We start from the raw sequence: 15,328 nt of genomic DNA on the forward strand, positions 1-15,328 counted from the left end.
GGGAGCAGCTACCCGCCATGGTGATGTGAAAAGGGAAGCATACAGATATGGTAGATGAGGTAGACGGAAGGGTGGTTAACAACGCAATCTTTGCAACAGCGAGACAGAGAGAAAGAATGCAATGTGATGAGGATTTGAGGAGAAGAAATTGGGGGTTCAAGGGGCGCGATAAGATTGAGGTTGTAATGGCTCGTGACTGACCAGGGACCCTGGTTTGGTGCGTCAGCGCATGGCAGCCTGGAGGCGGCCTGAAGCGCTCCCTCCCTTTGTCCCCTGTTATGCTTACGCTTTGTTCTTAATAATCGCCCACTAGATGAGCTTGAATGTAAGAAGCTTTCAGTTCCTGTGCATGAGTAATCGCATCCGGGTTCTACTTTGTTTGAGATATGCGACCGGAATTTGCCTACATGACAAAACCCTTCCAGAGTTATCTCGGGATTCCCAACTTGGGTGAAGCCGAGGCCAGCGCGCCCTAACTGCGAACATATCGTTCATAGTGTGTCTACTCCGCAATATACCAGATGGAAGTCCATGATTTGAGATGTACGGCTTCTAGCAGCCCAGTTATTTCACAGCACGTCGTTCACTATGTCCGACGATTATCTACCATATTCCTAACCACTGTCTCATTCAATCCGGTATGGCTCTGGCATCGAACAAGCACTCTGGCACGTAGCTTCCTCCTTTAGAGGAAACTCACTATGGCCGACAGTATCCTTCACTTCAGAAAGATAAACGGGATTACTCCCACTATCTCGAACAGCCCTCCATAACGGCTCCGGGTCCCTGCATTGATGGGCATGCCCAATCCCATCGATGACGAGGATTCGGTTCCCATCTTTATTAAGCGCTGGATGAGGTGGCTCTATAGTACCATCTGCTGCACATATTATGGACTTTTCATTGTCAGTATTCTCGAACTCTACCGCGCCCAGAAGGATCACCCCACTCACCTGGGCAATATAATCAAAACAATGAGCCCAGTGCACTGCGTCTTCGTGCTCATCACCCGAATGTGACGGCGAGGTCGAAACACCGTGATGCTGAGAGGTTTCAGGGAAAATCAGCCCCCGAAGAACAGTTAGGCAATGAAGCTGATGGAACATGGAGATCCCGTAGTCGGTAATGGTGTTGTTATCCGTCCGGACCTTCAGAATACCGCCGTTCTCGGGGAGAAGAAGGGATTCCCATGAGCGATTTGTATCATGAAGTAGAGAGCCATCAGATTTAGCACCCAGTAACGGAGTCAACGCTTGGAATTTCCGGATGATTGGAGGTGTAGATCGAGGCTCGCTTGGACAAACATGTATGTGGAACTTTTGGGAGAGACTGGCTAAGCTGCCGGTTGATGTGTATATGATACCAAGAGTTGTGAAAAGGAGGAAGATAAGTGTTGCTAGTATACTATAGAGGAAGCGTGTTTGTGTGGGCATGTTGGGGTTTTTTTTGGATCTCCAGTTGTTAGGGAGGGCAAAGGGGAGGAGGCCTTCCAACTACAAAATTTGCTCAAGTCAGACATACCAAGTAAGATGCAGTGCGTGACGATCCCCCAGAAATCAAACCTCACCCGTATGTCGTGATGGCATCGAGTGAAACGCACAGGTTGTCTCGTGCATGGTGCGGTTACATCGCAGAATCCCTGTTCTGGGAGCACACATTGTGTCCCCCTAGAAGGACCAATTGATCATGACATGTCAGCTACAAAACTGGGATGCATACAAGGGGGCATGCATCGTCATTACATTTTCGGGGGGTAATTGACCAATTAATAACTACAGTGTCTTATCAAATGCTTGGTGGCGCCTGCAGGGATGGGAGATCCAGCATGCTTAGGCTAACGCTTGACAACTCACACGCCATTTACAGCCTAACCCCACTCTCATCCTTCCGCGGATAAGCAGCCGATCATGAACATGATATGACCATCCAAGTACTCGACCACGCTAGCTATGATCATCCAATGACCCCACTGTCCGAGCCATCATCCGGATTGGACTTGTACCAACCAAACAACTCCTTGAATCGATGCGACATGACCCGGGCCTCTGCTTCGGGGGGTTTTCTAATGGCTGCAAACTCATCCACATCCACCGAGTTCTCCTCCTGCCAGCGCAAGATAGCGTCAAAATCACGACATTTGTGGTTCACGTTAAAGTCGGGGAAGGCGTTCAGCTGAGCATCCGCCCAGTAATGGGTGTAGATGTCGACATTAGCGTTGCACATCAGGTTCTGGAGCAGCAGGTAGGTGCAGTGGGATATATGCGTCCGATGCATGTCAGAGGGCGGGGTTCCCGGCGGCCACTTCTCTCCATAGTAGTGGTCAAAGTACGCTTCACGCCGCAGCCAATCCAGACAATGGATCTGGTGGAAGACATCCAGTCGCCCAATGTACGCCTCGGATCCAAAGCCAAAGCTCTCGGGCCATTTGGCTGCCTGCTCAGGATCCCTTCCCAGCTTGGCCACGTCATCACGACTGATGGCGATGGGGTTAATGTTCGCCAGTCGGTTCCAGGCTGCGTCTACCTCGGGGCTAGGGGGTTGGCGGTAGATGGGCAGGGGGTCTGGCTCCAGCAGCGTCGCATTCATTTTCTTGCTGATGAGAGGTATCTCAAGGCGATCGAACACAGGAGCTGCAACTGGTCAGCAATCTGAGATGACAGTCATAGTCGAGCCACACTCACAGTACTCGGAGGTCTTTCGTAAGAGATGGTTTGGGTCGCCAGTGCCCCGAACGATGCTGACAGTCATGGCAAAGAGAAAGAGTGACAGCGCAAAAACAGTAGCATTCAGCCAGAGGAGCAATTGAAGGCGTCTATTGGAGAGTTGAGGGCTTTGCGGTGCTTGCTTCAAGAGAGATACATCGTCCTCGCTTTGCGCATCCCCAGAGACGCTGTAGACCACATCGTCGTTGTCTCTGGTCCCCAGCGGCTCATATGATGGAGATGCAGCAGGCTTCATTTTCATCATTCTCTGTCAGATTTGAGAGAGAGAAATTGGCACAAGATTGGAGCTGTTTGTCGGTGCAAGGAAGGTCAAATATCCTCGCCACTTTCATTGTGGTCAGCTGAACTGCGCAACACCCCCGTGGAAATATCAGGATGCATCAATCGTCTGTCAAGCATGCATTAGTGCTCGTGAACTGTCGCCACCGCACATGCCACCCAACTACCTTCATTGAGGGGATCGCTACGTTCTTTCCTGATTGAAACAGGCGCAGATACTTGCTGCTGTCACAGTCACACTGGTGTGAGCGGATACTACACCTTGGCTGTGTAGATGTTTCACCCCGCTTGATCACGGGCGACGACCGGGGAGATGCAAGCAGCACGACCGATGACCGAAGTCCACATAAATAGGCCCCTTCTTCCTGCCATTCTGATTGTTGAGGCATCTTTTGTTCTACCCTCAAGTCTCCAGCATATTTCCGGAAGCCCACCTAGTCCACAATGAAGTATTCGCTCCTCCTCTCAGCCATCTACGGATTGTTGTTGAGTCCCATGGCCATGTCTGCACCGACAGCCAAGCGTATGCAACCCCCGGGAAATTTAACCGATAGAGAATATTATGGCACTGACACACATCAGCAGCAGTGACCCTTCGCGTCAGGTCTGAGGACTTCCATGCTCTTCGGGAGAGAGCAGGCAATGAAGCCACCGCGTTGTATGGTTATATTGTCGCCGACACCGAGATCGACGACAAAGAGAAGCGCGATGACGAGGCCACTGCACTATATGCATACATTGCTGCCGACTCGGAGCTGGACAGGAAACGTGATGACGAAGCCACTGCGCTATATGCGTATATTGCGGCCGACTCGGAACTTGACAGAAAGCGTGATGACGAGGCTACTGCATTGTATGCATACATTGCAGCTGACAGCGAGTGAGCCGGAGATATTAAGCTCTGGTGTATGCTGCTTTGCTGGAGCACATGGTATGGTCTATTAATCAGGCGCTGCATTGCTTCTTGCGTAATCCTGAGATGACGTGGCATATAAATGATCGTATATGTTCCCTCTCCCTGGGTGCGGTATATGTGTTAATTGATATAGTTTCGTCGGATTATATGACCTACCTATAAGAACCTGCTCCGTCCCAAGATCTATTATCCCCACAAAATATTCCACCTCGCCCACTTGCTCCTCCGAATGGGTACATTATCCGGATCGTTGCGACACTCAAGAAGAGCCTGCTCCAGCGGTATCTCGTAACTCGATACCGTTTCTGTCTTCTTCCAGAACTTATAGCCCAGATAGAAAGCCAGTACGAGCGGAATATCCCTACCCCTAGTTAGTACAACGACATCCATTGACACAGGATGCAACTCACAAGTATGACGACACAAAACTCGAAGCATCCCAATTGCCATGAGTAAACACCGTGAATCCACCCGTGAGCAAAACAATCACACACATCACTAAAGCAAACCAGGATGTATACACTGCTTTCATCAGCCACAGTCAATCCCGGAAAAGGTATGTAAGCCACTCACCAGACCACCAATGATGCCACGGCATCTCCGCCGTATCCAACCCCTGCGCCTTGAACCCCCTCATCAGCCTGATATGATTCATCGCAATCGTGCCCCACGAAATCAACACACCCGCCGCCGTCAAATCTAACAACCAATTAAACACCGTATAAGCCTCGTTCTGGCACGTAAGGTACGCTAACGCGGACACAGCAATCTGCGCCACAGCACAAGCATACGGTACACCATGTCTTGTCGTTCGCAAGAACACCGCCGGGGCGTGTCCTTTTATAGCGAGACCGTACAACGTGCGTGTCCCAGCCAGAATACTCTGATTCGATGCTGACCACGCAGACGTCAACACAACGGCATTAATAATCGACGGTACTACTTTAATCCCTGCATCGGATGCAGCGATCACGAATGGACTCTGCGCTGCCGTGCCGGATTCACTGCCCAGTCGGGGATCGTTACTTGGAACTATCATCCCGACGATCAGCACAGCGAGAAAGTAGAAGATAGTAACGCGCGCGAAGACGCGTTTACATGCGCGGGGGATGTTTTGTCGCGGGTTCGCCATCTCCGCTGCTGCAATGGTTAGACTTTCCACCCCGGAGAAAGAGTATACGGCATTTGTCGTGACTGCCCAGAAACCGAGGAATCGGCCCCACGGTCCCGAGGCGATATATTCGACAAACGGGCCGGGGTCTTTCCAGTAATGAAACCCGAGACGCGGAGTACCCGAGACGCCGCCGAGGTCGATCACCAAGCCCATGAGGATGATGCCGATGATGAGGAAGATCTTCAGGATGGCGAAGACGAACTCTACTTCTCCGTAGACTCGGATGAAGAGCAGCGAGACGATTGCCGAGATGACGATCAGGATCGTCACCCAGATAGCGGGGTTGAGGGTGTCATTCCAGTACTGGATTAGGACGACAGCCGCGGAGATCTCGCTGGGCACGGACATGAAGCAACCGTAGACGACGTTCCAACCTATCGCGAAACCGAGAGCCGGATCGACGAGTAGCTCGACGTGCCGGACAAAAGAGCCGGTCACGGGCATCAGGGCTGACACTTCACCTAGGGCGATTTGCACAGCGCAGACCACCAGGCCGATCAGTAGATAGCCGAGTAGGGCGCCGAGCGGGCCACCAGTCTGGATGGAGCTGCCTAGACCAAGGAAGAGGCCGGTTCCCTGGTGAATTATTCAGTACGTAGTACGAATATTGACATTTCAAATTGTCGCAAGAAAGGGGAATGGCCTACAATGGCACCCGCGATGGCTATCATCTGGGTATGGCGTTCTTGCAACCCCTTGCGTAGATTCTGAGCCTCTTCATCGTGGACGATACGCGGTGTGCGGTCACCGACTTTGGGGAGGGCAGGCCCTGGTTCGAGGGTGGGCGAGATGTAGACATCTGGGTCCTTTTGGGTGTTATGGATATTATCCATGGTGGGTTCTCAAAATTGAGGCCGATGTGATGAGAAAAAGCAAACAATCCACGATAAGCTGGATGGTGGGGGGAAATGGCGATCACTTTATGCTGGCGATACCGCAGCAGGTTGAATTGGTGTGATTGGGTCGATAAAGCACACCAGGCGATGGCGACATTCCGGTGCCGCATGGGATCTTTCCTATCACTCACCGGTTGTTGATGATAATTAATTATGTCGTCGTTTGTTTGCCGCTATGGTGTTTTTGGCATTATGTGGATCTGATAGTAGCCACTATGACTAACAAGCAATAAATGTTATCGGGAATCCCGTCGCCCCATCACCCTATATCGTCAGTCTTGGCGGCATGCAATGTTTTCTTTTTCCGACCAGCAGATCCTGCACGCCGTCAGAAACTTCAGGAAGCTGCGTAATCGGAGAAGCAATTGCTAATTGCAACCCAGGATGAGGCATTACATCTGATTGCGGTCGCGCGAATGGCGTTTCCAACTCTAGATACGGATTGTCAAAGCCAAGCCCCTCCAATGCTACAGGGCTCTTATGAGCTGCAACTGATCCCAATCCCACGGGAAGCCGGAGTTTGTATTCCGGAGCAGTGCAACAAGCAGGCGTCCGTGTAACTTGTTGCAGTTTTTGTCACGGTCGTCAGGATGAGCACGAGGGATGCCTGCAATTGCCAAGCCATGCAGGCTAAAAATAACTTGATGAATGACAGCAGCAACTAGCATCATGGAAGTCAACATCACGAGCAATGAGTTTTATTTCAAATAACCAAATAACAGACAAGCTCGGCCTTTTGTTTAGCATCAAATCTAAGCCATTATACATCATACGCCATAATTCAATGAACATCAAATACCCTTCCGACCGCCCGAACAACCGTTACTCCAGAGGGGTTTGTCACGTCCCGGACATTTCAAGATCAATAGTAGTCATCTAATTAATCCCCATGCTTTCTTTTCCTCACTCGAGGGCGAGCCCAAGATCTTCGTCATCCCCCGCTAGATCTTCCACGGCCATCTCGGCCTCAGCGGCATCAGCGGCTTGTTTCATGGCGATCTGCTGCTCCTGCTCCTCGGGTGATAGGGCCGCGAAAGCCGCTGTGTTGGCATCCCAGTCCGCCACACATTGCTTATTCCAGTTGCACTGTTCAACTTCGCCGTAGAGAGGGTGTTTGAAACGCGGGTGGGTGTTGGGCCACCCCGACGCGTGGTAGTGGTGCTTAACCAGCGCCGATCGCGCATTGTGGTTACCCGAGTCCGAGTGACCCTGGCCTGCAGCAAAGGCCTCCACTGTGAGCACTAGGATACCACCCACTAACTTTGACTCGGGGATGTCGTGAAACGTCTTCCAGGTCACTTCCTGGCCAGTGCGGGCGCTCATCTCGGCCAGTACAGCTTCCGTGAATGCGGACGGGCCGGTTCCACTGATGATGTCGTCGAAGTCAAGCTCGAGGTCGGAGATGGGCTTGCCCTGCTTGACAGAGTGATCGTGCAGCCACTCGAGGATGCGGTTCACCAGCCGCATCATGACTGGTTGACGTGGTTTGCTGATAAAGGTCCATTGGCAGAAGGATTGTGACTTGGGACCCAGAATGGCATGGTCGTTGAAGTCGGGTTCGTCGATCTCGACACCAATCACCAGGTCCATGTCCGCTTCGTTGAAGCGTTCGGGGATGAAGCGATCTAATGGCCGCAGGGCTTCGACGTCGATATCAGCGTATACTCCACCGTCCACGTACATTACGAGGTAGCGAAGTAGATCGGCCTTGATGATCTTCGCGGTCAGGGAGCGGTAGGTCTCGACAATGTCGGGACGATTGAGGCCATCAGGCCCGAAGTTTGTTTCAACATAATGTAGGTCGTTTTGATCGGTCAGCACCTCGTAGCGGTATCCTGGGTTAATAGAGGTCCAGGTACGGGCCACGTTCAGGTCACGCTCTTCAAACTCGAAGGGATTGACCTTCCATGACTGCCATATCTTGCGGGGGAAGAGCCTGCACTTGCTCTGACGCGCGAGGCTCCCGTGAAACTCGGCGAAGGTGCCTGTAAGCGAAAGATAGAAAACTAGGCAGAAGACTGCCAGGAAGAGCGGCACCACCCGGCGAACCTGTCGTGGAAGACAGACACCGGACATGGCGGGCATGGCAGGCATGGCAGGTATGGGAGTCTTCAACTGCATTGTGACGGACTGGCCCAACTGACCCATGAGGGGGATGAGAGACGAGGGGTTCGGCGGACGAGCAGAAAAAAACACACGCTGCTGAGGGCCAGAATGTTTATGAGCCAGAGCGAGCCGGTCTGACCAGATCAGCTCTCCCCGCAACGCGCGGCCAGAAACCAGCGCCATTCGGACCTGACCAGGGCAATTCAGGGCATTGCATTTCGAAGCTATATTACGGGCTCCACCCACCTGCGTGACACTAATGCTCTTAGCTTCACGAGGGCCCGGCTGAGAGGAGCCCGCTCGGTGTGCCTGTCGAGCGATTGGGTCGAGACATATCGCACCCATGTCGATCGCATTTGCCAGAGCCCGGGGTTGCTCAATGCTACCTCGGGTCTTAGTCTGCTAGCTCCGTCCGGATGGGAAATGAGTCCGACGCATGTGCTTCTGGGCCAAGACACGATAAGCTGACTACTGCTCTGCAATCTGTCGATCCGACAGCCCAGCTCGGGATTTTGGGCACTCTGAATGTCACCAGCCTTTCCCTCAAATATCGCCCCTCATCTTCAGCCAGCGAGACTCCGTCTTGACGACGCGTTTTGCCCGACTTGTTTTTCACTATGCCCGTCCGCACCCTCTCGCCAGATCGTGAAAAGTCCATTCTGCCCCTCTCGGTGGATCTCCGGAGCAAAGCCCGCTGGCTCAGTGTGCTCCTACCATCTTTTCTGTCCTGGGGTGGGAGCAACACTTCGTCAACGGGGAAAGCCCGGCGGACAGCCTACTTAGACGGGCTGCGCGGGTTTGCAGCCTTCCTGGTGTACTGGGGGCATCATGAATTATGGGCACACGATGGCATGGGCGCTGAGCGGATCTTTGAAAATGCATATGGTTACGAGAAACAACACTTCCTGGTCGCGTTTCCCGGAATTCGCACCTTCTTTTCCGGTGGGCACTTTGCGGTCAGTGTTTTTTTCGTGTTATCGGGCTATGTGCTATCTGCCAAACCGCTGGCGCTGATCCAGGCGGGTGAATACCTTCAGCTGGGCGACAATTTGTCCTCCGCGCTGTTCCGGCGATGGCTGCGTCTTCACCTTCCTGTTATCGCCACCACGTTCATGTATCTCACCTTCCTTCACCTGTTCCATGTCCGCGCAACTCCCGAATTAAAAGGCACCTATGGTGAAGAAGTGTGGAACTGGTATATCGAGTTCAAGAACTTCAGCTTCATTTTCCGCGGGGGTGGTGAGCCATGGTTCACCTACAACTTCCACTCGTGGTCTATTCCCGTCGAATTCCGCGGATCCATCATCGTCTATACGGCTTTGCTGGCCTTTTCCCGCCTTCGCCGGAACATGCGTCTGGCTGGCGAGGCCGGACTGATCTTCTACTTTCTCTACATTGCCGATGGCTGGTTCGGAGCGCTATTTATCTCCGGCATGCTGCTTTGCGACCTGGACCTGCTTGCGGCACGCGACAACCTTCCGGACATTTTCTTGATGCTGGGACCGTTCCAGGAGGGGATCATCTACTTCCTTTTTGCAGTCAGCATCTACCTGGGCGGCGTGCCATCTCGCACGTGGGACCTGCAGGCGCTGCGGGATTCGCCGGGGTGGTACTACCTGTCCTTCTTGAAGCCCCAAGCGGTGTTTGACTACAAGTGGTTTTATTTGTTTTGGGCGTCCACCTTCATCGTGACGGCAATTGGGCGGATCGGCTGGCTGAAGAGATTTTTCGAGCTACGCTTCAACCAGTATCTGGGGCGGATATCCTTCGCCTTCTATTTAGTGCATGGACCGGTGTTGTGGGTGCTTGGTGATCGGCTGTATGCTGCGGTGGGTTGGGTGCGCGATTCGCATGCCACAAATTGTCCCGGGTGGATCGATCGCTTCCCGCTCCCCCGCACGGGGCCTCTGGGGTTGGAGGTCAGCTTTCTGGCTACTCATTTGATTCTGCTGCCGGTGACCTTTTGGTTGGCGGAGATCGTAACCAAATTGATCGATGAGCCGAGTGTGCGATTGGCTCAGTGGCTGTATCGCCGAGTGACGCGTAGTTGATGCTGCAATTGCCAGGCATCTCCGAAATGAATGTCTCAGTTTTTGCTTCTTCTGTTGGGTGATTTGGTGTAGTCGCCTTTCCTTACTAGTGTGCCGTAAGCTCATCTTAGACCCATCTGCCATTTGCCTTCCTGGTGGATTCGTTGGTCCCTGAGAGGCCCAAGCAACAGGGAGATACCGGTGGGGTTGCCGCTTCGGGACGAGAGACACAGTCCGGCTCGCCACTAAAAAGCAATAGTTCCAGCCCGAGCCCTGGCCGGCATCCAGTGGCTTCTAGACGGCTGCAACTAGCGCATTCTGACTGACCGTGTTATTCTGTACCTTCTTATCACATGTTGCATCCCGAGTGAAAACAGCAATACGTCCGGATCGGCACGCCACTCACAGGCGGGGGATGCCGTCTTTCCTCTCTCTCTCTCTCTGCTGTAAGCTGGAAAGCCTAACTCGGATGCAACCCTAATTAATCGCGATATCGCAGTCTCCCATCATGCAGACATTAACGGCGGGCGCGATGGTCCCTCGACCAACACCCCTCCCCTCCCCTCCGCTTCACAACCATGCTCTCCCGAATACTGCGCTTCGTGCCTTTAGTGGCGCTTCTCATCCTCCTCCTCAGCACCTTTTACTATCTCTATCGTGCCATTCACGTCGACACCCATCCTGATCTCGACCTGGGCCTTGAGACCGCCACCACCACCGACCTCAAAACCCTCCCCGACAGCACCGTTAGCCAGATTGTCGCCGACACCCACCATGAGATAACATCCAACTCGACCCCGGAAGGCCGATACTTCCGCATCGACTTCCGCTCCCGACGCGGTATCAACCCCAGCATCATCCCGCACCCTTCCAAACCCAACACCTGGATCATCACCGCGCAGCTTCATGAACCCGGTCGTCGCGAAAAAGACAGCGCCTGGTTCGTCGAACTTGTCTGTGATGCCGTCTTTCAAGACAAAGGTCGCACTCTCCGCTGTATCGACTATCCGTTTATCCTCCCCATTGCCGCAACCGAGGGCAACAACGCCCTCTGCTCCGGCAGCCTCGCCTTCTTCGCCCTCAGCATCGGTCCTCACGATGCCCGCGTCTTCTACGGCCCAGACGCCCCGTACACAATCTACGGCTCCAATTCCGCCGTAACCTGCTTTGGCCAGTGGATTCTCGACTTCCGACTCCTAGTCGACTGGCCTGCCTCCGACACCATCACAGATTATGGCTTCCGGCGTGCTATAGAGCTCCAGCGCCCTACAACGGCCCCGTACTTCGCCGTCGAAAAGAACTGGTTCCTCTTCTGGGACCGAGCCGGCAACGCCTATGTTCACTACGATGTGGCACCCACAAGAGCCTTCGCTGCTTTGACCCTAGACGGATCCGTTGGCGCAGACCTCGCTCCAGCAGCAGCGAGCGCAGATGCAGCCTGTCTTCAGAAATACCTACCGCATATGCAAGACCCTGACCACGAATCCATCCACCAAGCCACGAACTCCCTAGCAGTGACGCTGTGTATGCGTGCAGACCCGAACTGCCAACCGGATGACTCGAACACAGTCATCTTAACGATATTCCAGCATAAGCGATTTGTGGGCTTCCATAGTAGCTACGAACCGTACGTCATGCTGTTCTGGCAAAGGGCGCCGTTTGAGATCTACGGGATTTCGGATAAGCCTTTGTGGATTCACGGACGGGGAATGATGGACGAGGGGAATCAGACGGAGATGATGTATGTGACGTCAATCGGGTGGAAAACTGCTGGGCAGAAGTATCATGGGTATCTTGATGATGTGATGTTCTTAGCGTTTGGGATAGAAGATGCGGATACGGCGGGGGTGGATGTGGTTGCGGGGGATTTGGTGGCTGGGGTGGGGAGGTGTTGATCTCTTATCTTACTCAGATTACATTATAGAATGGGGGAGGGTAGATTGCGATGTGATGTGCTATGATGGCATTTCTTATGATTACTATGTTGAATGTGATGTTGTACGATAACAACACCCCCCTTCCACTTTCCATCTTCCCTCGGTAACACAATTTATCGTGTGATCAGACCCCCAATGCAACCACAGCTTAAATTAACTTGGCAATCCCCGAACCCAACCAGTCCGACCAATATGTCGGGATACATATTAGGCACACATTAGCGTATCGCTCAGGCCGCTTATCTACCTGTCTCGGTCAGCACTAAGCTGGTTCTGGGCCGTGGAGCTCGTGCAGGTCAGGTGGTCATTGGTAATTTTAGCTAACACAGTGGTCTGATTGCTTAATCAAGTGGAAATGAAGCTTTCACATGCTATGTGAGGCTTACTTTGTTGTTCTTTTCCCGAGGAAAATGGAGACGTTTTGTTCCTTGCCCCAGGGTCTGTTGTTGGAGGTGGCTTATTACCCCGCTTTTAGGTTTTATTAAGGCGGTTCTAAGTTTAGCCGTGGGGAGACAGTTGGGATTGTTGCTTGGCACGATAATTGAGACAATTATCTGGAACGGACTTTGCGCGTTGATTTGATTGTATATTACGTGATTGGGTTCGGATTGCGCAATAAGACTTTGATGTGAGACATTGACTGTTGGCATCTAACGTAGACATAATCATCTGACTGAGTGGATATTGAAATGTAGCATTGACTTCAGAATGATCCTGATATGTGGGCCTAGTGAAAGCAAAGGCCTTTGATGGCCAATGTAGACGGTCTGTCTAGTCTCTGCGATGGGGATGCGGATGCGCTTTGCTGCGTGGTTTCTAAGGAGCACAGTCCACCTAATAAGTTAGATGTAGGTCTCAATGTTCTTGGTCTTTACTAGCTGACACTTTCTGATGTATTGAATGTGCCTCGAATAAAGGGCTCGCCGAGCATTGAATTATCCAACATAAATTGATGCGGAACATCGACTGTCGTGATTTAAACTGGATAAGACTATCTGACTAAGTTGTTATCAGAACGTAGCATTGGAGCCAATGGGACCATGATGTAAGCCTAGTGGGATCGAAGCCGTTCAACGGCCGATGCAGCAATCTCTCAATTGCATCTGACTACGTTTCAGGTGCATATACATCAATCTTAGGATTCCCTCTCGACTTGCCCATGGTGAACTGGATATGTGTGACGCTCCTAGTCTCTGATAGTACTAGCACCTCTCTTCGATGCTCAAGTGTCAATTACAAGCTACGTAATGAAGATCCTTGAATCGCCGGACGAATGGATCACTTCACACCATTGAATAGTTGATCAGATGCAATATACAAGCTCTCACTTTCTTATTATAGTGTACATGATTTCCAACATTACCAAGGTGCTCATGGACCTAGGTCTGAAGTGCGTCAAATATCATGCTCTGCGAACCATAAGGAGAACGCTGCGCGTTTCTAATTCCAGCTTGATCTCCCGCCAGTCCCCCCCGGACATGGTAATACGCCGCCAGTCCTCTTCACCCTCAATCATGTCTTGTATTAGGTTATCAACGATGTCACCAGCACCGCCATCTCTTACTGAAGCAGCGTGAGGATGTGCCCTTCGCCATTCATGCACAGAACTCCATGTCCGCAGCAATGCCTCCAGACCACCAAGTGTATCTGAAATCTGCATTCGAATGTTTTCTACTGTCCTCAACGCATGAGGTGCCCCAGAGGGATCACTCTCTAACCTTGTGTGATCAGTCCAGTTAGAGAAGTCGCGGCATTCAACGGGACGCATACAATCATCCCAGATCGCCTTCCCCGGTTGCGGCCAGTAGGACGCCAGATCTTCAGAAGAAAACTTTCTTAATGCGCGGTTAGCATGTGCGTGTCCGACCACAACATAATTACCCCAGTTCCAGAAAGCAACAGTTCCTCCAGAGCGAACGATTCGCGTCATTTCTTTCCATACCAGGTCAGGGTCAAACCAATGTGCTGCCTGGCAAGCTATTACCAAGTCAATTGTACCTGTCTGGACGAAGGGGAGAGACTCTGCCCAGCACTGGCGGTAGTGAACATTCCTGCATTTTGTCTGTGCTCTGGCCTCCTTCAGCATGCTCTCGGAGGGATCAACTCCAAAGATTGATCCGAAGTGGCTGGCTAGGCCGCGGGCTGCAGCGCCGTTACCGCAGCCCAGGTCAATACACAAGTCTCGTGGGGCTTGATGATAGGCCAGAACAGTGTCAAAAAGGTGTTTTGGAGGTGGTGGGCGACATGCTGCATATGCAGAGCAGTCGTAGTTGTCATCCCTGGGTTAGGCAAACTGTGAGTATATTGAACGCCTTAATCTGGGTCTACTTACGAGAAGCTGGCCATTACTTTGATGCAGGTCGTCTATGGTATTTAGAACCAGAGTTGAGGTGGAAAGGCTGCTTCCATACAGTGTGTGTCACTTATGCAATATTCGAAACATATATTGTGTTCTGAAATTGGGAATTCTGAATCTATCGACATGCCACAAATGCGTGACTCGTTTTCTATGCAGTATTTCCCCACCCCCAATGTTGTCAACTGACATTCGCGAAGTTAGGAAATAGCTTAGCTAATGACGTATTTTGGCTTCGAAGTGCTGGTGTTTCTTGTCATATTACCACCCTTACTCCATGTAACAGGTCTTACTATGGAATCATCACATCCATCACCGATCATACAGTGATGTTCCACCTACACACCTCATATTCGAATACTACCATAAAAAATCCACAGCTAGCTTTCAATTTTCGAATTGGGCCCGGAAATACCGCGGTCATCCATTTTCGGGTGGAGGGTTTCATCCATTTCCGAGCAATGTTGCATTCCAGCGTCGTCGGCAGGAACATTAATGGGAGCATCCGTGGTTCATTTATGGTTTCGGCTGTCATTAACTACGTATTCGACATGAAACTGTTGAGGTATTACATGTCGCGTTTCCAAATCCCATATTTTTTTATCGCTTAATAGTCTGGATCGCATCCAGTCCAGGGTGGCTGTTTCTGTTGTCAAGACAGTTGCTGAGATTGAGCAAAATGCCAGCTAACCTGAGAGAAGGTTCTACTACGATGCAAACGACCGAATGGAGAGAATTTGTCGTACGCAACTCGACTGGATGCAAAGTTACAACGCACATCACCGAGACAACAGACCATGAAACCAATACATCGCTCAATCGGCAGCAGGCTCTCTTCGAGACTACCAAGCGAGTTCTGGCCAGTGCAGTGAACGAGGGCCTGGCCAGCGCAAGCATTGAGAAGTCTATAT

At 51.8% G+C, this 15,328-nt stretch overlaps 10 protein-coding genes across 10 annotated transcripts; 4 read left to right on the forward strand and 6 right to left on the reverse strand.

Moving 5' to 3' along the window:
- Window positions 1-626: 626 nt before the first annotated feature.
- Window positions 627-1,433, reverse strand: AKAW2_81319A (uncharacterized protein; the record flags this gene model as incomplete). The annotated part of the gene is made up of 2 exons (XM_041682437.1): window positions 627-896; window positions 954-1,433. The coding sequence occupies 2 exons, from the start codon at window positions 1,431-1,433 to the stop codon at window positions 627-629; spliced, it is 750 nt and encodes a 249-aa protein (XP_041549280.1).
- A 520-nt stretch (window positions 1,434-1,953) lies between these two features.
- Window positions 1,954-2,967, reverse strand: AKAW2_81320A (oxidase ustYa family protein; the record flags this gene model as incomplete). Its single annotated transcript, XM_041682438.1, has 2 exons — window positions 1,954-2,630; window positions 2,682-2,967. The coding sequence occupies 2 exons, from the start codon at window positions 2,965-2,967 to the stop codon at window positions 1,954-1,956; spliced, it is 963 nt and encodes a 320-aa protein (XP_041549281.1).
- A 479-nt stretch (window positions 2,968-3,446) lies between these two features.
- On the forward strand, window positions 3,447-3,886 carry AKAW2_81321S (uncharacterized protein; the record flags this gene model as incomplete). Its single annotated transcript, XM_041682439.1, has 2 exons — window positions 3,447-3,525; window positions 3,585-3,886. The coding sequence occupies 2 exons, from the start codon at window positions 3,447-3,449 to the stop codon at window positions 3,884-3,886; spliced, it is 381 nt and encodes a 126-aa protein (XP_041549282.1).
- Window positions 3,887-4,459: 573 nt separating this feature from the next.
- Window positions 4,460-5,536, reverse strand: AKAW2_81322A (uncharacterized protein; the record flags this gene model as incomplete). The annotated part of the gene is made up of 1 exon (XM_041682440.1): window positions 4,460-5,536. One exon carries the CDS (start codon window positions 5,534-5,536, stop codon window positions 4,460-4,462), a length of 1,077 nt encoding a protein of 358 aa, XP_041549283.1.
- Window positions 5,537-5,676: 140 nt separating this feature from the next.
- Window positions 5,677-5,925, reverse strand: AKAW2_81323A (uncharacterized protein; the record flags this gene model as incomplete). The annotated part of the gene is made up of 1 exon (XM_041682441.1): window positions 5,677-5,925. One exon carries the CDS (start codon window positions 5,923-5,925, stop codon window positions 5,677-5,679), a length of 249 nt encoding a protein of 82 aa, XP_041549284.1.
- A 966-nt stretch (window positions 5,926-6,891) lies between these two features.
- Window positions 6,892-8,439, reverse strand: AKAW2_81324A (glycosyltransferase family 32 protein; the record flags this gene model as incomplete). Its single annotated transcript, XM_041682442.1, has 1 exon — window positions 6,892-8,439. The coding sequence occupies one exon, from the start codon at window positions 8,437-8,439 to the stop codon at window positions 6,892-6,894; it is 1,548 nt and encodes a 515-aa protein (XP_041549285.1).
- A 272-nt stretch (window positions 8,440-8,711) lies between these two features.
- On the forward strand, window positions 8,712-10,145 carry AKAW2_81325S (acyltransferase family protein; the record flags this gene model as incomplete). The annotated part of the gene is made up of 1 exon (XM_041682443.1): window positions 8,712-10,145. One exon carries the CDS (start codon window positions 8,712-8,714, stop codon window positions 10,143-10,145), a length of 1,434 nt encoding a protein of 477 aa, XP_041549286.1.
- A 557-nt stretch (window positions 10,146-10,702) lies between these two features.
- Window positions 10,703-12,019, forward strand: AKAW2_81326S (uncharacterized protein; the record flags this gene model as incomplete). The annotated part of the gene is made up of 1 exon (XM_041682445.1): window positions 10,703-12,019. One exon carries the CDS (start codon window positions 10,703-10,705, stop codon window positions 12,017-12,019), a length of 1,317 nt encoding a protein of 438 aa, XP_041549287.1.
- A 1,444-nt stretch (window positions 12,020-13,463) lies between these two features.
- Window positions 13,464-14,407, reverse strand: AKAW2_81327A (class I SAM-dependent methyltransferase; the record flags this gene model as incomplete). Its single annotated transcript, XM_041682446.1, has 2 exons — window positions 13,464-14,340; window positions 14,394-14,407. The coding sequence occupies 2 exons, from the start codon at window positions 14,405-14,407 to the stop codon at window positions 13,464-13,466; spliced, it is 891 nt and encodes a 296-aa protein (XP_041549288.1).
- A 471-nt stretch (window positions 14,408-14,878) lies between these two features.
- On the forward strand, window positions 14,879-15,218 carry AKAW2_81328S (uncharacterized protein; the record flags this gene model as incomplete). Its single annotated transcript, XM_041682447.1, has 2 exons — window positions 14,879-14,982; window positions 15,119-15,218. The coding sequence occupies 2 exons, from the start codon at window positions 14,879-14,881 to the stop codon at window positions 15,216-15,218; spliced, it is 204 nt and encodes a 67-aa protein (XP_041549289.1).
- Window positions 15,219-15,328: the final 110 nt, after the last annotated feature.

This window comes from Aspergillus luchuensis, chromosome 8 (assembly GCF_016861625.1).
Source record: "Aspergillus luchuensis IFO 4308 DNA, chromosome 8, nearly complete sequence".
Lineage (NCBI taxonomy): Eukaryota > Fungi > Ascomycota > Eurotiomycetes > Eurotiales > Aspergillaceae > Aspergillus > Aspergillus luchuensis.